Genomic DNA, 25,238 nt, shown 5'->3' on the forward strand with positions numbered 1-25,238 from the left:
TCCTTACCCAAGCAAAGCTTCCATTAGCTTCAGCTGGAGCTCTGCTTGAAGAAGTATCTACAAAAATTGGGATTTCAGATAGAGAAGAAAGGTATTTATTGTTGCAAAGTTGTAAAAGTAACTAGCCAGTATTTAAACATACAGAAGAAAGATCCAGTCAGAAAAATGAAGGGACCTTCTGAGAGATATTTTTCCATCAGTGACATAAGTACATCCTTGCATTTCTGCACCGGAACTTCACTTACTGCTCAGTCCTGAATCACTGAAGACAATGGGAGTTTTGCAGTTGGGATGGGATGACAATTGGATAAGAACCTTACTGGGAAATCAATGGAAAGCAAGGTTTCAGATTTAAAAACTTTGAAACACTTAGGCAGCAACCACCAGGCTCTGATGGTAAACTTTTGGTAACACTTCAGATATAAATTGTTATTCTCACATCTTTCATAAATATAGTTAGAGAGTTAACTAAGTTACAGTACTGTGCTTAAAGGGAGAGGAAATAATAAGGCAGTTCAATGGGGGATTAACACGACTAACAGAGGGAGTTCATTTAATCTAAAACAAATTGGACTCTGGTTTGATTAATTTGCTGGAGGCAATGTAAAAATCTGGTGAGTAGAACTGTGCAGTTTCTGCTTCCTTGTTTTTAGAATCTTCAATATGTTATTCATGGACCACTTGTGACTCAGTTTGAACTCAAGACAGACAGATTTGGGCTGGAGCCATAAAGGATGCCAAACCCATCCTAGTCATATAACCCATAACCACTCCACTTCTCTCTCTCTTCACTGGCAGCGTGTCAGATCCATGAGTTCTTTGGATCCAATATGATTTAAGTGGAATTGTTACAATTTACTACTGTGTTTTATGGCTGTCATTCAGAATGTGGTATGAAAAGCAGCTAATGCGCATGTCTAGTTGCCACCTCTCAAAAGCAAACAGCTCAGTGATTTAAATATATTTAACTAATGAAATAATATTGAAGACCTGAAATACTTTTGGACCAAATTCTACCTTGGTAGACTTCTAGAACACTTGTACACACATTAACAAGGGTACAATCTGACCCTTGGTTTAGTAAATTAAAATGGCAGAATTAAGAAAACAAAAACTTTTCCTCACCAGATTTCAAAACCAAATAAAGATACAGTTCAAGGAATAATGAAGAGAACAGGACTGAAAACTGTTATGCCAAGTTTCAGCTCAGATTTGAACAGCTAGTTTATAAACCCCATAAAAACTGGATTTACAGTATATTAGAACTCACTCATGGTAATTCAGTTTAATAATACTAATTTCTAGTAACGATGACAGCCATTCTGTTTCCTTTAAAAGAAATCTTTCTATAATGTCCATTTGCAAAGAACTTTAATGGCTTTGATCCCGAGTTAATGGGAACTGCATATAACCTTATGCAAAGCTCTAAAATTTACTTCACCTTTAGCAAGAATAGATTTTTTTATTTTGAAAGATGCTGCATTGATAATATAGGATTATGACATTCTCTGTTTATCCACAGAACAAAGACATGCAATGACAAGGCAATGCAATGACAAGGCAAGGTACCCCTCAGAATTCTCTACTAGTGTGTCTCATATCCAGTCAGGAAGTACCAATTCTAGTGGCAAAAAGTTCAGTCTCTACTTATTGAATCTTAGGCCTTTTTGTTAAAGGTGCAAACTTGCATGACTATGTATTTTTTGTAACACTAACATCTGTGCACAAAGAGGACAGATACAACCAATTCATTTATTACAGGTTGTTGAATAGTCATCAGATGTATACATACTTGTGATAACTATTAACCTAGCCCAGATCCTCAAAGATCCTTGTAGTTGGAGTTAGGCACTTAAATACCTTTGAGGATCTGAGTCATCACTGACCTAGAGTTGAAATTGAGCCAGCAGGAGCAGAGACAAGCAGCTGCAGCAGGGACTTTTCGTTGCTGATGGTGTTTTCAGTATTCAGCTGCCTTTCACAGCCACATGTTCTCTCCAATGCACGCAGACTGGCTGTTCTCTCCATTCTCTCCTCCGCAGACTCTTCACTTCTGCCTTACTCCATCTGCCTTTCCATGCTTCCCTTCCTCCCTCATTCTTTCTTGCTACCTACCATCAAAACCCCGCTCTTTTCCTTTGTTTAGCTAATCCCCTCCCAACAAAAACCCGCCCCAAAATTAAAAAAAAACAAACCCAACAGCAACAAAATCATGAAACTAACATGCCATTTTCACACAAATCATTCACCCTGCTTATGTCTTATAGTCCTTCTCACCAGACCTTTGGCTGACTTGCTCCTTTAGATTTTCATCTCTTTGGGGCAGGGATTGTCTCTTTTTCTATGTCTGTACAGTGCCTAGCACAAAAAGGCTCTGATCTCATTGGAGCCTTGGCACCCCGTAATACAAATAATTAATAATGATAAATAGCTGAGGCTCAATAGCTCATTCCCAATTCTCTGAGTCATCTTGTCCTCTAAGAGTCCATCCCTCATTCCCCATTGGTCTCTCACACAGAAATTTACTTTTGTTCTTAAAGAAAAAAAATCCCACTAGACGTTTTACTTGTGAGATCCATCCTTAACCACACATCAAAAATAGAGAGAGGCCATGATATAATGAAGACTAGAATACTTCTCTTGAAAAAAACATATCAGTGCTGAGAACAGGAGCTGCTGCACTGTGCAATATCAAAGTTTGAAACTAACAATTAGAATCTAAGGCCTGAATTTTAAATCAACTCATATTTCAGAATAATAATTTGAGAACAGATCCCCTAGGTCCTATTCATGAACTGAAAACTATAATTTTTCTATGAGGACGTTTATAGGACTCATTTAACAATGTTAAAGCCTGGGCTACATTTTCCTGAATAATATATTGCTATACTATTTCCATAATTCATCCACTTGTTTCCCAGTCATGTCTCAGTCTTCACCTCCAATTTATAAACCAAAATGAATTGTAATTTTAGAAGGGGGCAGGTTAACCCCAAAGAGAATTCATGTTATGTTTAGTCCATTCTTATATAATGCTACATTCAACATATTAAGGGATCAGATTCACTTCTAGTACCTGGTAGACACATTTAAAAAAAAATGATGATTTTTTTTTTTTTGGGCTCTATTGGGTGGTCATGTCTGTCTCTTCAAGGGAGAGCTGTGGAGCACAATTACCCTGGGAATCTCCCATGATGACCGGACACCTGTATTGTGGGGTATTTTTAAAATCAATTTGGGATTTATCCCATCTTCCAGCCATCTTTAATTAAAATTTTTATGTTTCCTTTAGTTTCACCATGCACATATACACCTGCTGGCCCGGGGATTGCACCTCCATGCATGATTGCATGTTTCCCTCCTTGTCTTACAACTTAAATGCGCTGTGATGTTTGGACCAATGAGCATGATTTTTCTCTTGCAGTGCAGATCTAAACAAATGGAGCTAAAGATTCATAACAATGGGCCAAATTCTGCTCTCAGTTATACCAGAGTCAGTCTAGAGTAATTCCACTGACTCCTGTGTAAAAGAAAAAAAATCCCAGTGGATCTAAATTCTAAGTCCCTATTCTCCCTACATTGCACACAGCTCACAGTCACAGCTCAGCATGCCTAGGGAAAATAGAATATTGAGATCCACCATGCACGATTCTAATTAATTCTGAAAATCTTTTGGGATAATTAATTTGCACGTTAATTAATTATATTTAACACCATTTATATACAGTAATTCTCCTTTCTTCCTCTTTTTTTGATCTCATGACACTGTGCCTTCTTGTATACTGCCAAATGAGAATACCCTTCAAGCTCATGTTTGCAAGATCCCCCTCTCTCTTCCCGTCAGAAATTTCAAAAACCCTTCTTTTCTGCCAACCCATTCCAACTATAGTGACCATATGCTGGCAAAGCTTTGGGTTTGTTCTGTGTTGTATCATACATTTATTGTATCTGCTCATGCCTTTAGATTGTAAAGGCTGCATCCTCTTATATGTGCAGCACAGGTGTCTCATTGTATATGCATGCCTGGTACATTTATGGCACTACCAACATATACTAATCTATATAAGAAGATTCCAGGATTGTCACTCGAAGCCCTGAATATTCGTTGAGTCTGTGTGAAATGATGGAAACAGCTCCAAGCATGGTTGAGAGCTCCTTTTGTTCAGAATATCAGACGAATGAATCATCACTAGGATTTGAGATCTGTTACTGTTCAATTTTTAAGCCATTTTGACTTTACAAGCCCGCACTGTGGCACAGGTGTAATTTTCAGCTATAGAAAGGCAAGAGTCCTAGACCAGCGTTTCTCAAATGCAGCCACCATGTGGCCACCAGGGGCTTTTCTTGTGGCCACAGCCTCCTGGGCAGTTATTGGCGGGGGGAGCAGCAGAGCCACAAATACCAGAGGAGCAGGCAGCCAGTGTGAGTTCCCCACTTTCCCAGGGACAGCAGGGATTAGGCTTCTGGCTTCAGCTCTGGGGTGGCGGTCTCTGTCCTCTGGCCACACGGCAGCAGGCTCCATCCTATGGCTTCAGGCTCTTGCCCCAGCCCTGGGCTCACCACCCCATCGCCCCTGGACCCTGCTGTCTCCCCTGGCCCCTCGCTGCCTCCTTACCCACCTCCCCATCCAAGGTTTAATTTGTTCTCTGGCTTACCAGGGCTGAATAAGTCTGTTGTGAAAAGTGGTATTTGTACGTTTGTTAATATCACTTTACACTATCTTCTAGCTATCAGGTCTGCTGCTGTGAAAAGAGATATTAGCAAACATACAAATATCACTCTTCACAGAAGCAGACTTACTAGCTAGCAAGTCATAAAAAAACCCCCAAAAAAGCAAAAAACAAATACAACCAAGAACAAAAGACAAGACCATGCAAAGCACCTTATTTGTGTTTGTATTCTGTTTAGATCCAATAAAGAATACATATAATTGATTGTAAGATAAGATAAGATAAGATAAGATTTTTATTATTAGGTCTGCAAAAAACCCTACATAAATAAATTACACTGATTGGCCCTGTATATGTGCATATTTATTGTTTTTTCTAAAGTATTTTAGGAAAAAGTGTGAGAGCGGCCACCAGCAAGAGTTCATGGCCACACTCTGAGGCCACCAAAATTTTTCTTGTGAGAACCCAGGTCCTAGACCATTGTGATATCAGAGGAAAGTCAACCAATCACCACTGTTACTCTACAGCTAATTTGCATGCAACAATTTCATTGGTTGCACAAGGGAGACTGCACAGATGGAGTATTACTAAGCCCAACTGCCACCGTTCTTACAGCAGGATCTTTCAGCTACTAAGTTAAGGTTACTGGGTCATTTCATTCTCATCTTCTGCTTTCAGTTGCTAACTTTCCAAATCTTTTATCTACTGGGCTGAAATTTCTGAAGTGTTGTCTCTGCCCAAGACAGATGTTTGCAGAAAGACCATTCAGCTGTTTTTGAATACAAGGAGAGTGAATCACTTGTGTCTTTAATTTTTTAAAAACAGTTCTATCACCAGAGTGCCTGGCGACAGAAAACTGAAATTTGGAAAGAAAACAGTAATCGTATAGGAGAATTCTTTGATTGTTAAAAATAAATCTTTATACAACGATATGCATGCATATAAAATGCAGCCAGACAACTTTTGGTGCATGTTTAAATTTTGAGAGAGAAAAAGGTTTGCTCATGAAATGTCTCATGGCTCTGTGTAAGATCATAACACGAGTGACTGTAACTGTAGGAGTCAGCCATTCACTGTCCAATAAAATGCATACTGAATAAAGCAAAGAGCGCACATAAGCTTGGTTAATGGAAAACTTTACGTGCCAAGTTTCTTCTAAAGCAAGTCAATGCACACTAATGAAGAAGGGCTCTGAAGGAGCAGTTCACCAGATTCATCCCTGATATAACTATTGACTTCAGTGGAACTATACCAGGGATGAATCAGGCCATATGTCTCACTGAACATGCAGTTTTTAAGATGAGTGTGCACTTTGCATGGGGCAGGTCATTCTGGTCACATACTTTTCTCAAGTAAAGTATCAGACATTCCCCACCTCCACCAAAGACCTTTGGTACACATGTAGGATCCCACAATCCTGTGTATATCAAACAAGTAGACTTCAAGAAAGTAAGTGATATGAGAAGTACACAGTAAACCATAACATTTTACTATATTTGACACCAGAACAATTCTGATAAAAGTATAGTGCCTAGTGATGCATTTGAAACAAAGAAGTTCAGAAATATCCAGTTGAACACTCAGTTTTAATTGCATCTTCTTTCCCTGTGTTAAATTGGGCTCAACGTTTTTGAACATGTGTTGTTGTTTGAATATGTGAAAGTTGTTTTCCGTCTGTTTCCTAGACAACAAGTACTGCTTCATAACTCACAAAATATCTAAAATTTTAAAAACTGAGAAGTATTATTAGGTAAAGATACAACTAACCCTAAGGCAGTCAAATCCCTTTACAAATAATGTCACATTATTAAAAAGCAACATTTATGAGCTCAGTTTAGTTTACTGGAAATCTGGCAGTAAACTAAACATATATTTCAATTTATTTTACTGATTTAAGACAACACATTAAGAATTAAAGCAATGGAAAAATATAATTTATTCCCTACAAATATCTGATGATGTAATTATTTTGATACTGTTCTGTTCTCCAGAGAGGGTAGATACGGGAATAGAGACAGCTGTTTACCGCATTCAACAGATCAACTATGTGGTTATTCATAAGGAGAATGTGTGATTACACTAGGTTCACAAACTCTAGAATTATTGCAAGCACCAAGTTTAAATAGAGAACGTGGAAAGCCAAATATGTATGTTAAAGAGGCAATAGGAAAATATAGAGGCGAAATTTACTTTGGCAGTATTTAGGACTTTTATAACTCTTGCAGTACCAGTTGATTTGATGTCTTTGTTGAAGGATGTTTTCTATTAATACCATAATTTAAAGATTTTATTTTACAAGGCTTATTATTGATTTCCATTGTTCTGAACAGAATTAAAAAAAATCAAGCAGTTGTAAAACTTCTTAAAGAAACATAGTGGTTAGGGAGTAAAAAGGAGTGTGAAGCTTTTCAGTAAGGCTGCATTTCTGGAGCAACCAACACTAATTTACAGAAGCCATAATACCTTCTCAGAGTGCCATTTCTGCCCTTAGCAGAGAAAAGCAATTGGCTACAAATCATATCAGCTCAAATTGCGTATCCATTGAAATCAATGGCAAAACTCCTGTCAGCTTCAATGGGTGCAGGATCCTGTCCAATGTAATACTCAGCAAGGTACCTCACCTTCCTCCCCACCCCCCAAAAAGAGACAGCTAGAAAATAAGCGAGCAAAGCGTCAATGCCAACATGAGAAGAAACACTGAGTTAAAGATTGTAAAATCAAACACAGACGGTTTTAAATTTGCTATTTCCACTATTTTACTTTGTTTTTGCCACTTGAAATCTGCCAGTGAAAGGTGCTATATAAGAGACAAGGATGATCATGGTGATGATTACACTAGTGCTGCTAGCAATAAGGCAATGACAAAACTTTTGGCACTAGCGACCTCTAAAAAATATTGTTAATAAACTGCAGGCTCTTCTAGAGACACCTTGTCACAATGTCAAAAGTTATTTAAGTAGTGTGCGTGGGTTCACAAAACAAAAATAAAAGCAACCACACTCCTCCCTTTAGGCAGCTACTCTGGCATGTGAATAAATGATCACATCGCTTGCTGTACTCGGCTCTGGAAACTAAGTGTAACTATCATGAGGTTTCTGGCCGGTTGGCATCTAGGTTCGAAACCGGTGCACTACTGCAGGTTTGCTGCTATTTTAAAAAGTTTATTTTTGTCTCTGAAGAAAAACTGAACTTGAATCTTGCAAACTCACAAGCACTTCCTAAACTTTCCCTCGTGTTCTTGGATGCTTTCTTTGTAACCTTCCCCAGAGTACAGCGTTCCATGCTTGGCTGTACAGCTCTCTTTTTCATAAACAGGAGGGCGTCTTGCAAAGCCCTAGTACATCTTTATTAGATTAGAACTATAGCAATTTGGAGAGCCACTTCTGTATCTGATTTAAAAAGCGTACTGTCTGATACCTCTTAGTCACAACTTTATAGGACATGAGCAGGGCCAGCTGGTGTGTTAGTGTAAAAGCAGCGGGTGTTTCACCCATTTAAAGGCGGGGAAGGGGGGGGGGGGAAGAAGAGGACTTTAACTTTCAGTTTTAACAGATGCAAAAGCAAAAGACCAAATATTTTCCAGTCAGTGGATCTTGGGGTGAAGGATGCCAAATACATTTCACAAGCCAGTTAAACCTCCATTGGCACCTAATCATTGCCAGATGTTTAAAAGCAACACCAAGAACATCACGAAACACTGGCCAAAAAAGAAAAAGTTGCCCTGTTTTCTAAAACTACAGGGGGGTGGGTGGGGAGGGAGAAAACGAAAAGATAGGGGGTCAGGAAATACGTGCTGGAGAGAGCAGAAACGGTGGGGAGGGCGAGTGCTCCCCTCTCCTGAACAGACTTTTTTTCAATCCAAACGTCTGAAGCAGGGACTCAGTAAACAACTTATTAGGGACTGGTCTCAAGTTTGCTTTAGAAACTCATCCAGGGCAGCTTTCTTCATAAGTCTAAAGGGGGGGGGGGTTTAACAACCTCCCCCTTGCACCATTTCCCTCCCCATGGCCAGTTAGTGGAAGTTATCCCCCACCCCGGGGGGGTTTTGCAAAGAGATTTCCTGGCAGGTATCTCCCAGCGGAGCAAGCCCCACATGTGAAAGCGCGGCTAGATCCCCCCACACACAGCTCCCCATCCCCCGCTTACCTTTCATGTTGGCACAGAAGCGGGTCACATAGGAAACTTTCCGAGCCTGTGGAAACGAAGTTTGCTCCCGGCGCCCCGAGCTCCCTTATTGCACTTCCACGGTGGGCACCCGGGGCGGGGGGAGCGTGCCCAGGAGCCTCTCGCTCTCCCTCTGGCTCTGGGCTCAGCAGCCTCCAGGACCTGGAGTTTCCAGCACTGACCCGACCCGCCTGAACTCACACGACCAGCCCCCGCTCCTCCCCTCCCCTCCGCCTCAGCTGGGAAGAGGAGAGAGCTCAGCCGCTGCGCTCTTCTTGTGGCCACCCCGCTCTCCCCCCTTGGGCTGGGAAAGCGAGACCGGGAATCCCAAAGCGGGGGCGGAGGAGGAGAAAGCCTTCCAATGAAGTTCTCCCAACACCCCCCGAAGTGGCCCCTTGAGGAGGGAATGGCTGAGCCCTCAGCCACCACCTGGCTGCTTTTCTAGAGCGGTCTCCTCAGCCTGGAGTGGGAGGCAAGTGAGGTTCAGGCAGAGGCTCCCCCTACAGTGTAAGGAGTGGGGAGCAGACAGGATGGGGAGAAGAGCCCCCCACCTTCAGTTGTGTTAATTTCCAGTTTCCCCAAGGAGCACCAATAAGCGAATGAATACTTTGTGCCTTGGCAGCCCCTTTCACCTGAGGATCTCAAAGCACTTTACAAAGGTAGGTATTATTTTACAGATGGGGCATCTGAAGTACAAGGAGATTAGGGTGGGACCTCCAATGAGCTCTTTAGGGATGGACCCCTGCACTTGCATGGACTCAGAGATGCACCTCTACTCAGCCGAGTGAAGGATTGAGACCTCAGGTCCTGCTCTTGCACCTTAGAACACACAGGCTCTAGGTCCATGCATCCTAACTCACAGGATTGGGGCCTCAGTGATTTTTCAATGTCACAGATCAAATCAGTGACAGAATCAGGAACAATACTTTTTGATTAGATCCTAAATTCAACAGGATGGAGATACATTATAATGCCATCCAGTCCTTTGTTATAACCAGTAGACCACCCTGTCTCTGCAAAACATTGCACTTTACAAAATAAAAATCTACTTGAAGAAGCAGAAGAACCATTCATACCTATACCCCATCCATCAGAAAGACTTGTGCCCAGACCCTGAAAAGACTGACACACATGCTTCACTTTACGCATCAGGCTTGTCTACACTGTGTCACAGTGCAGACTTAAGGGGGTGTGAATTGCAGAGCCAACCCAAGTGTTCGAATCGTAATCTCCCACAGTTAGCACGAACATAGTCCTCTTTCAAACAGGACTGTGTTAATGAGACAGGTACCTTTTAGTTCGCACCAGCAGAATCCACAGGGGGAAGTTAAGTAGCAAAGCTTTTGCAATTCACCCCCCCCCCCCCCACGTAGTCCGTACAGTTTTCACACAGCCACTGTGAGTAGCCCTACTGAAATTAAATGGATTACTCACAGTGCCTAAAGTTAAGTAACTCTGCAGAATTAGAGAATTAAAGGCAAGTCATCTTTTATTTCTTTAGCTCGAATACTCTGGCAAAACTGCCATTAAATCAAGTGGCGTTTTGCCTGGATAAGGAGGGGAAGATTGGATCCTCCAAATAATTTTTAATACAAAGATTTTTCTTAAAACATTAGACATTATAATTATTTTAAACAGTGTCCTGACTGTAATTGGTTCCAACTGTTCTCTCCTTCTGCTGGCTCAGAAAAGGTCCTTGTTCTCCCTTTCAGCAGTATTGCCAAAAATATTTGCATACCGCTTAAACTGGGTGCAGTTAGCCCAGTAATCGCCTTTTAATTTAGGGTTAGGTGTTGGGTATCAAAGAGATTACAATTTATTTATATTACACTAATTTATTGGGATTTTCCTACATATGCAATGGGCAAAGCACTTGAATCCAGCCCCATTCAGCAAAGCCTTGAGCACATGCTTAAGTGCTTTGCTGAACTAGGGCCTTAACAAGAATTTTAATCTGCAAAGGCAACAGCACTGACAGTATTTATATACCAGCACAACACTTGATCGGATGTTTAGCTTAAATTGGCTCCTGAGTCAACCACTAATTTTTGATTTTGTGGAATCTAAATTGTTATGTATTCAATTGCCAGTATTAATAACTATTTAGAGCCTGATCCAAAGCCCATCAAAGTCTTTGGAAAGATTCCCATTTGGAATCAGCTTTGATGGGCTTTGGATAAAGCCATTATTGAAGAGGTTTAAATTCTCCACAGAAAAACTACATCTGAATTAAAGTTGAGCTGTTTGGCTAATGTAAAAATAATTAATGCTGCTTTAAAATAGTGATATTAATGAAAAACCTGGGGGCTGGTTCTTCAGGAAGGAAACCTCAAAAGCAGCTTTTTGTTGACAGCATGTGCAATTGCCAAGAGCTTAAGAAACTAAAGGACAGCACACAAACAAAATGTTGCTGAGTATTGCAATGAATTAGCCAATGTGCCTGGAAAAAAACTGGATAAGAAGAAAAACTAGAGAATTTGCAGACATATGGACCATGCTTTTAGACATTTATGACTGATCCATTAGGGTGTGAATCTGTTTTGTATTTTTCTGTGGTTTAAAAATATACATTTATTTATTAAAACTTGTATCCATTGTGTTACTTCATGTTTTTTAAGTGTATATCCTTCCTTGATCATCTGAATTGTATACTCTTTTTAATTATATATATATATAATCTCTGCTGATCTTTTGCTAATATTTAAATAGCAATGGCTTTTAAAATCTCTATTAGTGATGAGTAAAGAAGTTCAGAAAAGATAAGAACTGCCCCAAGTCTCAACTCTTTCCTCTGACATAAATCCTTTTATGGTTCAGACTGCTTGAACTAAGTACTTCCTTTTTCTTCCCCACAGAACACTCTCCCAACTCCTAATCAGACCCCTGGATTGTGGAAAGTTATAACCACAGTCCTTGTTAACACTAACATTTATGAATCCCATTGAAAGACAACTGTTTGGACTTGTGGATGTTCCATGGAGACTCGGGGACTCTAGTCAGTGGACATAGTGTATTTTTAAATTTGTTTCAGGGAGGCTTAACTCTGGCTTCCTTGGCTGAAAAGATTATTGACATAGAAGTGTGTATATTCTAATAAAAAAGATCCTTTTAATCAAAAACAGTTTGATTAGAAAGACAGGCATCAGTAGCAGACTAAAACACTCTGATAATATACTGTAGAAATGCTGGCTTTTGGTGGGGTGACAATATCCCCCACAAAAGTGATGCTGGTGTGCCCCAGCATCTTCCATTTCTCCCATCTTCATCTGACAATAATGAGAAATGGAGGTATGGCACAACCATCTAGAGCAGCATCTCAGACCTCAGGTTGTATTTCCCTTTCCTGTTGTCCAGGGATTATGGAACTCTGTACCATCCAGCTGTTGAACCAGGAGCTAACACAGTATGCAGTAATAAGGGTACATTACCATTCCCAGAATGTTCTAGGCAGTTACTGAGCTGTCTGTCTTTGTAGCTTCTGAGTCTTGTTTAAGGGTATTGTGCAATTTGCTAAACATGACTACAGCTGTTTCCTTATAAAACTTCCTTATAAATCTCCTTATAAAACTGTTTATGTTTTCAGAAAATATTTTCTCAAACATGCCTTTATTTTATTTTAGGAAAGTGCAGGTACCTAGGTTACCTATCCTAGAGTCGTATCTGATTTAACAGAAATATTTCATTTTAGAGATTTTGTTTTTGTTCTAGTTCAATAGATGATTTAGAGACCCACTTTTTCATCAGATAGAGTCATAGAGAACCACAAAATACTAGTAAATAACTACTAAACAAATTTTGAATAACAAAATAACAACCTGCTATTACACCGCACGGTCATAAAATGTCATGAACCAACGTCACGCTATGGCCAAATGTACAGGGGATGGCCAAATGTAGAGGTGGTGTAAATTTCACTCCTTTAGACTTATACCCATTTACTGTTGCTTGAGCATTAGGGTATCTAAATTTGTGCAGTTTACACATCAAGTTGAGGAAGTTGCTGGACTCAATTCAAAATGTTCATTGAAAAAAAAAGTTGAGTATTATAATGCATTTTGGAGATACATCTTCTTTCTCCAACAATTTCCTATTGTAGTTAATGACCTTTTTGGAGCTGTGCCCAAAGCAAAGATATTATCCTTGGATCTGGGTAATGAGTTTCTAAATGATCCTGAGCGAATGATGAAGTTATTTACTAATCATTTTGTAAAGTCTACAGATGATCTTTTCCTTAATCTGGATCATGTAGTCTCTTCTGTTTATCATCAGAATTTGGAAGTATTTAATTATTTGGACTTGTCCTGTACAGGTGAGTTTGTTTTTAGCCACCCTGCACCACTCTTTTTCATTCTCTGAACATTTGAAGTACAGACAGGCAAGTCCAGAAAGCAGTGAGCCAGCAGGTTAGCTCTGAGTGGCTCAAGCTAGTCATGGATGTAGATTTCCATTTCATATGTTATTCCCTCTAAATTTGAATGGTGACACTGCTAAGACCCACATCCCAGTGGCAGCTTGTCAGGCTTTCCTTGCTGTGAGCTCCTCCTTTTGGAGACTGTACTTTGTGGAATTTCAACATTTCAAATCCTCGAAGCCTAAGATACAGAGATAGATTGGATGCTCCTATTACACTGGATTTAAATAAAAACAAAATGCTTGAATGGAATTAAAACTACAATCATTATAATAAGCTGCAGATGACATTTGGAAACCACTAATTCATATTTTTAGTATTTGATGAAGCACTTCATTATATTTTTCATATTTAGAAGCAGGAATGAATTTTTCCTGTTCATAAAGTTTGGGGAATTTTTTCCTGGCAATTTATAAACCAATTTCCTTGCTTAATATGCCATCAAAATAATTGGAAATGATTGTATGTCTAGTTTATTGAATATCTTAACCAACAAAACATTTTGCATTCTCTGAAATCAGATTTTGTAGCAAGTAATTCCGTAACTACTACATTGTTTATACTTATACCCAGGTCAAATAATTAGTACCATATTTTCAATTTTTCATAAAACATTCACCAAAATGGTTCTCTATCCATTAGTAATAAATTGGTTTTGATCATAAGCTCAGTTTGTTTCAACATACAACATAAAATAAAATAATTCAGACTTTCACCATGATGTATATTACATTTTGTCCAAGATGAAATAGATTATGCTCTTTAGTTGGATGGCAATCGATAATAATATCCAAAAATTGCCACCAGCTGTGACTTGATATGTGCTGGTGAAAAGAAACAAACAATAGAAGACAGATCCTATAATGTTGTGAGCATCTCAAAGTGTTGAGCACCTTCAAGTCCCTTTTACATTCAATAGGTGCCGGGGATGCTGAGCCTCACTCAGAAGATGCTCAGCTCCTTGCAGGAATGGGCTTTATATGCATATAGAAGTATGGCTACATCCAAAGATAGCAGATTGTGTTCTCTGCAACAGGAAGAGAATTTGAAATGTTCTGCCTACTCCAATCCTATTTTGTAACTTCTTTTAGAGACTAGGCAAATTCAGATGGATGTCTATGTAAGCCTAACTAACATTAGAGATGTAATGTATAGCTTCTTCTGGCATCCTAGGTGACCAGACATCCCATTTTTAAAGGGACAGTCCCGTATTTAAGCCCTCCTGCAGGTGTCCCAACTTTCTCTTAAAAACAGACAAATTGTCCCGTATTTTCTGTCTCACCCTCCCATCAGTACTGGTGGGTCCTGCTGCTGGCTGGATCCCTGCTCACCAGCCACCCGCTCACCAGCAATGATTTGGGGGTGGGGTGGGTCCAGTGGCTAACGATGGGGGTGGGTGTGCAAAGCTTGTGGCAGGGCAAAGCTGCGGCATGCAGGGCTGGCCACTCCCCCTGCTGGTTCATCAGCTCAGCCCCTCCTGTGTGCTGGCTCTCAGCAGGGCCCCCGCCTCCCGCTTCCAGACGGCACTGGCTGTGAGCTGTGAGCTGTGGTGGCTGGTGAGTACGGGCAGGCGCCAGGTGGTGGCTGTTTATATGTCATCTCTGCTTCCCACCCATCAGCTTGTTTGCGCCTCGACCCTGCAGGTTCCACAGCAGCCCCCAGGGTGGGGTCTTAGCACCCTCTTTAGCCCCCAGCCCCCTGCCCTATGTCCTGCCCCCCCAGGGAGCGCAGGGCTGCTCTGTCCCCTGGGCACCCTTGCCCGCTGAGCCACCTCTCTGGTGGGGTTTGCTGAAGCCCCTGCAGTCAAGTTCCCTGGGCCCTGGTGCATCCTTAGGTCTTAACCCCTTCCTGCCTGTGCTGTAGCTAGGGGACAGGAGGTGGCTGGGTTATGTTGGTGGCCAGCAGCATCCTGGAGGTATTAGCTGCCTTTCAACACTGTGCAGGCAGGAAAGGACAAGCTGCTTCCAGCCACAGGGGACTGGGGGAGGGGTGGGGGAGGAGGATGGAAGAGATGAGCTCTGCAAAGACACAGGCCAAGTCATCCCTTCTCCCCATCACCTGCAGCTGGAAGCAGCTCCTGTCCCTTCCCTGTCGCACTGTGCCAAACGGCTGCTGCTGGTGATATTCTGGTGTGAACCCTGGCAGGAATCTGGGGGGTGGGGGAGCATGTGATCCTGTGCCCCCCCTACCCCCTTCCCTCCACACACACCCACACGTTGCCTCGGGAAGATGCGGCACCAGGTAACAGGAGAGGTTGGTCTGTCCTGGGTGCCCATCCAGGCATGGAGGGCGGAAAGTGCAGGGCAGGGCTGGTCGGTCACCCCTGTTGTGTGAGAGGTGTACGGGCATATGTGTGTGTCACCTCTCCCTATGTGAACCCTTCAGCCTTAAAGATAAGAAGGTAAATAAAAAGAATCCAACTACGCAGTGTTTCTTTTTAACAGGGGCTCAGTCAACTTGATGTTAATTTGAATGTTTGTACTACATAGTTCTGATTGAATGCTGTTGAACTCGCTTGAATATGAGTAATTTTACCAGGTGTTTCACATTCAGCATAGGGAAATATGGTCACCCTAATCCTCAACATGTAGCTTACTTCTACTAGAATGTAGCTTAGTCCCTCTAGAATTCCATAGTTTTATTACCTTCTCTAGTTTTATTAATGCAGATGCACTTACAAATGTATACCTTTCACTCCCCCTTACTCATCACCTCTGAATTTGGACCACAGAGCCTAACAGTCTAAGCTGGTATAACTCACATGCTGATTGGCCAGAAGAGAGAAGATTATCAAGAAAAGTAACTAAACAGTGTACCCTCCCTACTCTCACTTAACCTTGTTACAACCTCAGTATGTAAGTTACACCTGTGTAGACTTACTGACACCCATTTACTGGTGTGTAAGTAGGTCTCAGATAGTGTTAAGTTACAACACTTCACTTCTGAATTTGGCCAGAAAGTATAAAAATAACTTTGAAAGTAACAAAACAACATGATTCTGACGATAAATTATTTTGCTTAGTATGCAGAACACATCTGTGATCTATGTAAATTACAGTTTATAGAAAACATTGAACCTTTGAAGTTTTGCTGGTTGAGGTGAAATGATAATAACCAATAGCTGCTTTAATAAGAATTTCAGTCTTATTTATTAGGTTTACATTGGTCTGGCTTTTCAGACTAAACAGATTTCAAAAGGAACAGATAGACTAAAAGATAAGTGGAGATAAATTGCCCCTTGTATATTGCTTTTGAGATCATATTATCAATAGTTGCCTCTGAAACAATATTTCTGTGTTCTTTCAGCTTGATTGCAAACTGCTAGTTATTCATTGGAAATAATAATTAAAACTTTCAGAGGAGCATGTATCTTGTTTCCAGCATCAAACTTTATATGTATTACACACACAAAAAGATGAACTTTTACAAATGAGACCACAGGCTCTCAAGTCAAGCACCACAAAATGAGGAAGACACAGTTAGTGACCTTTTGTGAAAAGTTTGGTTTAAGTGACTTGCCTAGCATCATATAGAAACAATGTGGCAGCATTCAACTGTCTTAACCATGAGACCATCCTTTCTCTTTCTGCAATCTCCTAACTCACTCACTACACACCTTCCAAATTCATAGCATCATAGAATCATAGAATAACAGAGTTGGAAGGGACCTCTGGAGGCCATCTAGTCCAACCCCCTGCCCAGAGCAGGACCAATCCCAACTAAATCATCCCAGCCAGGGCTTTGTCAAGCCTGACCTTAAAAACTTCTAAGGAAGGGGATTCCACCACCTCCCTAGGTAACACATTCCAGTGTTTCACCACCCTCCTAGTGAAAAAGTTTTTCCTAATATCCAACCTAAACCTCCCCCACTGCAACTTGAGACCATTACTCCTTATCCTGTCATCTGCTGTCACTGAGAATAGTCTAGATCCATCCTCTTTGGATCCACCTTTCAGGTAGTTAAAAGCAGCTATCAAATCCCCCCTCATTCTTCTCTTCTGTAGACTAAACAATCCCAGTTCCCTCAGCCTCTCCTCATAACTCATGTGTTCCAGTCCCCTAATCATTTTTGTTGCCCTCCGCTGGACTCTCTCCAATTTTTCCACATCCTTCTTGTAGTGTGGGGCCCAAAACTGGACACAGTACTCCAGATGAGGCCTCACCAATGTCGAATAGAGGGGAACGATCACGTCCCTCGATCTGCTGGCAATGCCCCTACTTATACATCCCAAAATGCCATTGGCCTTCTTGGCAACAAGGGCACACTGTTGACTCATATCCAGCTTCTCGTCCACTGTCACCCCTAGGTCCTTCTCTGCAGAACTGCTGCCTAGCCATTCGGTCTCTAGTCTGTAGCGGTGCATTGGATTCTTCCGTCCTAAGTGCAGGACTCTGCACTTGTCCTTGTTGAACCTCATCAGATTTCTTTTGGCCCAATCCTCCAATTTGTCTAGGTCCCTCTGTATCCTATCCCTACCCTCCAGCATATCTACCACTCCTCCCAGTTTAGTGTCATCTGCAAACTTGCTGAGGGTGCAATCCTCACCATCCTCCAGATCATTAATGAAGATATTGAACAAAACCGGCCCCAGGACCGACCCTTGGGGCACTCCGCTAGATACCGGCTGCCAACTAGACATGGAGCCATTGATCACTACCCGTTGAGCCCGACAATCTAGCCAACTTTCTACCCACCTTGTAGTGCATCCATCCAGCCCATACTTCTTTAACTTGCTGACAAGAATACTGTGGGAGACCGTGTCAAAAGCTTTGCTAAAGTCGAGGAATAAAATGTCCACTGCTTTCCCTTCATCCACAGAACCAGTTATCTCATCATAGAAGGCAATTAGATTAGTCAGGCATGACTTTCCCTTGGTGAATCCATGCTGACTGTTCCTGATCACTTTCCTCTCATCTAAGTGCTTCAGAATTGATTCCTTGAGGACATGCTCCATGATTTTTCCGGGGACTGAGGTGAGGCTGACTGGCCTGTAGTTCCCAGGATCATCCTTCTTCCCTTTTTTAAAGATGGGCACTACATTAGCCTTTTCCCAATCTTCCGGGACTTCCCCCGATTGCCATGAGTTTTTGAAGATAATGGCCAATGGCTCTGCAATCACATCCGCCAATTCCTTTAGCACTCTCGGATGCAACGCATCCGGCCCCATGGACTTGTGTACGTCCAGTTTTTCTAAATAGTCCCGAACCACTTCTTTCTCCACAGAGGGCTGGTCACCTCCTCCCCATGCTGTGCTGCCCAGTGCAGTAGTCTGGGAGCTGACCTTGTTCGTGAAGACAGAGGCAAAAAAAGCATTGAGTACATTAGCTTTTTCCACATCCTCTGTCACTAGGTTGCCTCCCTCATTCAGTAAGGAGCCAACACTTTCCTTGGCTTTCTTCTTATTGCCAACATAACCCTTCTTGTTACTCTTAACATCCCTCGCTAGCTGCAACTCCAGGTGTGATTTAGCCTTCCTGATTCCATTCCTACATGCCTGAGCAATATTTATATACTCATCCCTGGTTATTTGTCCAATCTTCCACTTCTTGTAAGCCTCTTTTTTTGTGTTTAAGATCAGCAAGGATTTCACTGTTAAGCCAAGCTGGTCGCCTGCCATATTTACTATTCTTTCTACACATCGGGATGGTTTGTCCCTGTAACCTCAATAAGGATTCTTTAAAATACAGCCAGCTCTCCTGGACTCCTTTCCCCCTCATGTTATTCTCCCAGGGGATCTTGCCCATCAGTTCCCTGAGGGAGTCAAAGTCTGCTTTTCTGAAGTCCAGGGTCCGTATTCTGCTGCTTTCCTTTCTTCCTTGTGTCAGGATCCTGAACTCGACCATCTCATGGTCACTGCCTCCCAGGTTCCCATCCACTTTTGCTTCCCTATTAATTCTTCCCGGTTTGTGAGCAGCAGGTCAAGAAGAGCTCCGTCCCTAGTTGGTTCCTCCAGCAGTTGCACCAGGAAATTGTCCCCTGCAGTGTCCAAAAACTTCCTGGATTCCACAATAAATGAAGCGGGGTCTTAGTCTCCTTTATTACAAAACACTGATTTCATCCCCAGATCGTGTGCGCTGAATGAGGCAGGAGTCCTGTGGAAAGATAGTATGTGATCATGTAATTAAATACAGTATTATAATGCATATGCACAAGGAGGGGCAAACTAACCACTTTGTCTGTTCTCCAGCCACCACACTTAAAACTCACTTAAAAACACTACCAGTATCTCAAAGCAATCAGCTGTGCACAGATCCGACTACGCCACTGTGACAGGTTGGATCACAGAAACCCCCTTGGGACTGCCACCTGATATGCCAAGACTACTTCTGCTTCTGCTTTCCTGCCCTGTCAGCTTAGGACTTCAGTGCCCTGCCTGGTTTTCAGCCATACCCACTAGCCTGTTTGCTTATTTTCTGTTTGCTTATTTCGAGTAAGGGAAGTAGGGACAGAAAAGGAAGCAAAATAAGTAAGAGTGATGATCAGAACAAGCTAGAACTGCACAGGTTGCAAATTACCCAGAAAGGCTGAACACTGGGCCTTGGGAAAGTCTCTGTTAACTAAGAATCTCCTGAGCTGAGTGCATCCCAGTTTCAGTGAACTACAGAGGGGGCATGGCCCAGCACAAGAAAGCAGGAAAATGACTACCAGTGAAGCAGCTAACAAACTAGAGCTGGCTAGACTGGAAGCAAAAGAGAAAGACAGAATTAAGACAATTAGAAATTAATGCAGAGGAGGCTGCCCACAAGAGAGAGCTGTGGAGGCAGAAACAGCCAGGGAGGAAGCTGCCCACAAGAGAGCTGTGGAGGCAGAAACAGTTAGGGTGGAGGTAGAAGAGGCTGCCCACAAGAGAGCTAGGGAGGCCCAGAAGCATGAACTGGCTGTTATGGAGTTGAAGAGACAAAACCCTTCAGCTGCTGGGTCCACTTCCCCAAAAATCCACAAATGGGAGCGACTATGTCCCCAGTATGATGAATCCAGCGATATTGCTGAATATTTCATCACCTTTGAGAGACTGTGCACCCTCTATGCGATCCCTGAAGACCAAAAGATGACCACATTGATAACAAAATTGACTGGCAGAGCTCTGAACATATTCAATAAGATGCCTATTAATGATGATTCAAACTATGGTAAATTTAAGGAACTGGTTCTGAAATAGTTTCAGGTTACACCTGAAACCTACAGGATTAAATTCAGAAGTCTTAAGAGGGGATCTGGATTGAGTAATGTGGCTTATGTAAATGAAATGAAAGATTTGGTAGATAAGTGGGTGAGGGGGAAAGGCATTACAAGCTTTAAAGGAATGTGAGATTTGGTTACTCAGGAACAATTCCTGAATATGTGCAGTGATAATGTAAAACAGTATTTGTGGGACAAAAAGGTGGATGCAGTGGGCAAATTAGCTGGGTTTGCAGACTCTTATGAGCAAGCACAGGCTGCAATTAAACATAAACCACTGGCAGGGTTGGGGGAAAGCAGAACCACCATTTTACCCCTGGGAAGAAGGAGGCTGGGCGTTCACCTCCCCATTCCCCTGTTACTCGTCCCAAATTTCCTGTACAAGCAGAGGAGCCCAAGAGGTGCTATCATTGTAAGTCCACTGAGCACCTGAGGAATAAGTGTCCCTTGCTGAGTGGAAGCAGGCAGCAAGTAACACATGAAGCTGCTACTTCTCAGAGCCATGCTGCGGCCTCTTTCCACACAGGATTTGTAAAGCTTGCTTCCACACAACCAAGCAATGAGCATATGCATGCTGTTAAAATCAATGGTGAATTGCTTCTTGGATTGAGGGACACAGGTGCTGAGATTTCTGTGGTCAGGAGGGACCTGATCCAGGAGAAGGATTTGTTGCCAGGTAAAATGACAGAATTAGAACTGGTGGAGGGTTACAAAGTACTTGCACCTTTAGCAAAAGTACACATGCAAACTAAGGATTTACAGGCTGAACTGACTGTTGCCACGATGGCACACAATTTTGCACCATCTCTACTGGGGAATGATTTATTTAATGTGGCAGAATCTGTTCCAGGGTTGCGTAGCAGTGAGAAGGAATCTTGTGCTAAAAACACCGGTGCGGGGGTAAAGTCACATGGACTGCTGTGGGAATAGGAGGGTGTCTCTTAAATTCCTCTGTAGCAGTAAAGAATGCAGCTTTGGGGGCAGGGATGGTTGTAGCCAGTTCCTGTAGCCCCAGGGCTCCAGGCAAGTTCCAGTGGGAGGGGCTGGACGAAGCTAGCTCCTGTCACACAATCATTTCCCCGGGAGAGGGGAATGTATCACCTTTTTACAGGGGGGCCACCCCAGCCACTGACTGCCAGGAAGTTGCAGGTCTGCAGGGGGCAGGGCCTGTCCTGGGGTGCACAGAGACATGCGTCCTGAAGGTGGAATTTGGGGGACACAGGGGTGTCTGACCCAGAGGGGAGCCCGGGGGAGGGGGGAAGCCCAGATGGAAGGTGAGGCGGGGGCCGGAGAGTCCACCCACCTTTTGTAGGGAGGATCTTTCCCAGGAGGAGGGTGAAAAGTCTGCATTTAAAATGCCAGACCCCTCTCCTGTGGATCAGGTTTTAAGGGAAAACTGGGGGTCAGATCTCTGGGCGGGGGGAGTCCGTCCAGCTAACCTTTTGGGAACAGAAAGTGGGGTGTCCAAAGGGGTTTTACCAATCCAAGGCACTCCATTGAAAGATGTTCTTGTTATGCTCGTAAGGGATAAAGCTGTCTCTCCAAGACAGGAAGGGAGAAATCTCTGCATGGGTGAAACTTTACAAGGAAGTGGGGTCCAGTCCAGAGAAATTCCAGAGGGAGGGGCCAAGGGCAGGCATGGTTGCAGTACACCTTTTCCTTGCCAAAGCCCGAAACACATGCCTGAATTGAAAGCCTTCTCCAAAGAGGCGGAAGAATCTGCATCAGAGTGCCTATCAGGGTGCACAAAGAAATGGGAAAATGCAGTAGACACTAAACAAGCTAAATCATGTGAACGAAGCCTGTCCACCAGAGATTTGCTGTTAATCTTTTGTCTTTTGCTAATTCATCTATGGGTTAAAACAAAGGAATTAATACTAGTGGTAAACCCTTTAAAGATGTGGGACATACCTGATTTGTGGAAGAAACTGTTGTACATGCTAGGGATGGTGACAGGACAGCTCCACAAGCATGTTACTTTTCAGCCTATACCTGTAAACAGACTGGAAGCTTGGCACAGCAGCAAAAGCATAATAGGCCCATGCTGCTGTGCAGAAGGGGAAACTGAGGCACACTGCCTCATGGCATTGGTGGCTAAATGCTAAGGCCTACACTTTAACAGATATTGCTGTCTGCATTCTGTTAGCAATACTACACCCCAACCTGTTTTCAGGCATCCGGGGACCAAGAACCCCAACCTGGCTAGAACACTTATGAATGACATCATATGGTTTAACAGTTCTGAAAAGGAGTGTGACCAAAGACAAATAGGGATTTTACATGTACTGCCTCCATCATGGACAATGTCCAAGTCTCTGGCAGTAAGTTCAGGAGGAGGGTGTGACGGTGCCCCCCATAAGGCTTTATTGAAATATGCTTATGAATGTGTATATATATATATGACATAACTGGAACATGTTTTATGCTACATATGCCATGTAACATATCTCTGTAAAGGTTATGATCCACTGAATCTACTAATCCTATTTGTATGCATGTATCATTTTTGTATTCGAAGTTATGAATATTGGCTGTATATTTGTCTGATTCTAAGTAGGTTTTAGTGAAGCAGTTGGTCTGCTTCCTGAGAAAAGACTATTCTCAGTAAGTGCCCAATCAAGAAGCCCTTAAGCCAGCAATGAACTTGGAGACACCAATCCACATCTGAGTTTTCCCAGGAATGTGGCTTGGCTGGTAAGGAACTCAGTCATGCATGGACATGTGACTTGCCCAGGTGACTCCAAAACTCCATTTTGTAGCTGGACTTTACATAGAAGAGAGGAGGGGGTCTCCACCCACAAGAAAAAGTCTATTTAAACCGCTGGGAGACCCCTCAATTTGTCTTCATCTGGCTAAAGAAAGAGCCTCTCCACCTCCAAGGATACCTGAAAGAAACTGAAACAAAGGACAGTAACTACAGGGGGTGTGAGTGATTGCTGGACCCAGACTAGAAGGAGACTAGTCTGTAAAAGAAAGCTTACTGGAACTGATTCAGTTTGATTAGACATAGACTTGTGTGTTTTATTTTATTTTGCTTGGTAATTCACTTTGTTCTGTCTGTTACTACTTGGAACGACTTAAATCCTACTTTCTGTATTTAATAAAATCACTTTTTACTTATGAATTAACCCAGAGTTGAGGGGCAAAACAACTGTGCATATCTCTCTATCAGAGTTATAAAGGGCGAACAATTTATGAGTTTACCCTGTATAAGCTTTATACAGGGTAAAACGGATTTATTTAGGATTTGGACCCCATTGGAAGTTGGGCATCTGAGTGTTAAAGGCAGGAACACTTCTTAAGTTGCTTTCAATTAAGCCTACAGCTGTTAGGGGATGTGGTTCAGACCTGGGTCTGGGTTTGCAGCAGGCTAGCGGGTCTGGCTCAAACCAGGCAGGGCACTGAAGTCCTAAGCTGACAGGAAAGCAGAAGCAGTCTTGGCACATCAGGTGGCAGTCCCAAGGGGGTTTCTGTGATCCAACCCGTCACAGTACATTCTGTCTCCAGCAGTCATGAGCATCCACCTACTGTTTGGCAATTGCATTGCTCTAGTAGAATGTAGCTGTTGTGGGAGGTTATGATTATGGTGGAAGAGGTATTTTCCGAGGTAGCTGTGTAAGTCTTTGACTATCAGAACAGAGACCTTGAATAGGTCTGAGAGTGTAGAACTGGGATGATGTGTTTCATAGATTCATAAACTCTAAGGCCAGAAGGGACCGTTGTGATCATCTAAGGTGATCTCCTCTATAGCACAAGCCAATAAAACTTCCCCAAAATAATTTCTAGAACATATTTTTTAGAAAAACATCCAATCTTGATTTACAAATTGTCAGCGATGGAGAATCCACCACAACCCTTGGTAAATTGGTCCAGTGATTAAGTACTCTCACCATTAAAAGTTTACACCTTGTTTCCAGTCTGAATTTGCCTAGCTTCAAGTTCCAACCATTGGCTTGTGTTATACCTGTGTCTGCTAGATTGCAGAGCCCATTATTAAATATTTGTTTCTCCTTTTGGTACTTATACACTGTTATAAAGTCACCCCTTAGGTAACAGAATAAACCCCAGTTTTCACACCCTGCACACTTTTGTAATAATCTATGTACAAAGTATGCCTTGTAAAGTATCATTTGAAAACTTATAATTTGCTGATCAGCATCCTCCTGAAAAAATATATGTGGCAACATTGTATGTGAAGTTATAAGATTCCACTGTTTGGTGCTATTAACACATGTTCCAGGCTGAGGTTGGCAAACAGGTCTGTCTCAAACAAAGGAATGTGCTCTCTGCTTAATGTGCATTTAAGCAGTAAGCAGAATCATCAAGCAGGAAAGGAAATGTAGCTGAACTAGGTGAGAAAAAAACAGAAGGGAACATCTTTCCCCATAGAACTTTTGTCTCCTGGTATCCAGCTGGAAATGTTTTTCAAGAAGGGGACTGAAACTACAAAAATGAGGGACAAGCACCCCAAGGCAACTCCCCCACCCATAGATTCACTGCACCTGAAGGGATAAAGGACGCAGCTGTTGGACTGGAGAAGGAATCTTTACATAAAAAGTTTAGTCATGAAAGCATGTGGTGAATTTAACATAGTAAGTTAGGCACCAGTAGCATTTTATCTTTATTTTTCTTGTAACCATTTCTGGCTTTTATGTCTCATTACTTGTACTCACTTAAAATCTATCTCTTTGTAATTAAAAATTTTGTTTTATTGTTTTGTCTAATCCAGTGTGAAGTTTCTGGGAAACTCTATTTGGGGTGGCGAGTTGTGTGCATATTATTTCCATTAGAGAAATAATGGACGTTATATAAC

At 42.2% G+C, this 25,238-nt stretch overlaps 2 protein-coding genes across 2 annotated transcripts in view; one reads left to right on the forward strand and one right to left on the reverse strand.

Annotated features, from left to right (window-relative positions):
• Positions 1 to 9,049, reverse strand: part of COLEC12 (collectin subfamily member 12) — a 141,897-nt gene extending 132,848 nt beyond the window's left edge. The window contains exon 1 of the mRNA XM_074944525.1: positions 8,817 to 9,049. Coding sequence (XP_074800626.1) covers positions 8,817 to 8,823 — 7 coding nt within the window. The 5' untranslated portion in view covers positions 8,824 to 9,049. The remainder of the gene's footprint in view (positions 1 to 8,816) is intronic.
• Positions 9,050 to 9,294: 245 nt separating this feature from the next.
• Positions 9,295 to 25,238, forward strand: part of CLUL1 (clusterin like 1) — a 79,807-nt gene continuing 63,863 nt past the window's right edge. The window contains exon 1 of the mRNA XM_074943124.1: positions 9,295 to 9,493. The gene's annotated coding sequence lies outside the window, so the exon portion shown is untranslated. The remainder of the gene's footprint in view (positions 9,494 to 25,238) is intronic.

The sequence above is a fragment of the Natator depressus genome, chromosome 2 (genome assembly GCF_965152275.1).
Source record: "Natator depressus isolate rNatDep1 chromosome 2, rNatDep2.hap1, whole genome shotgun sequence".
In the NCBI taxonomy this organism is placed as follows: Eukaryota; Metazoa; Chordata; order Testudines; family Cheloniidae; genus Natator; species Natator depressus.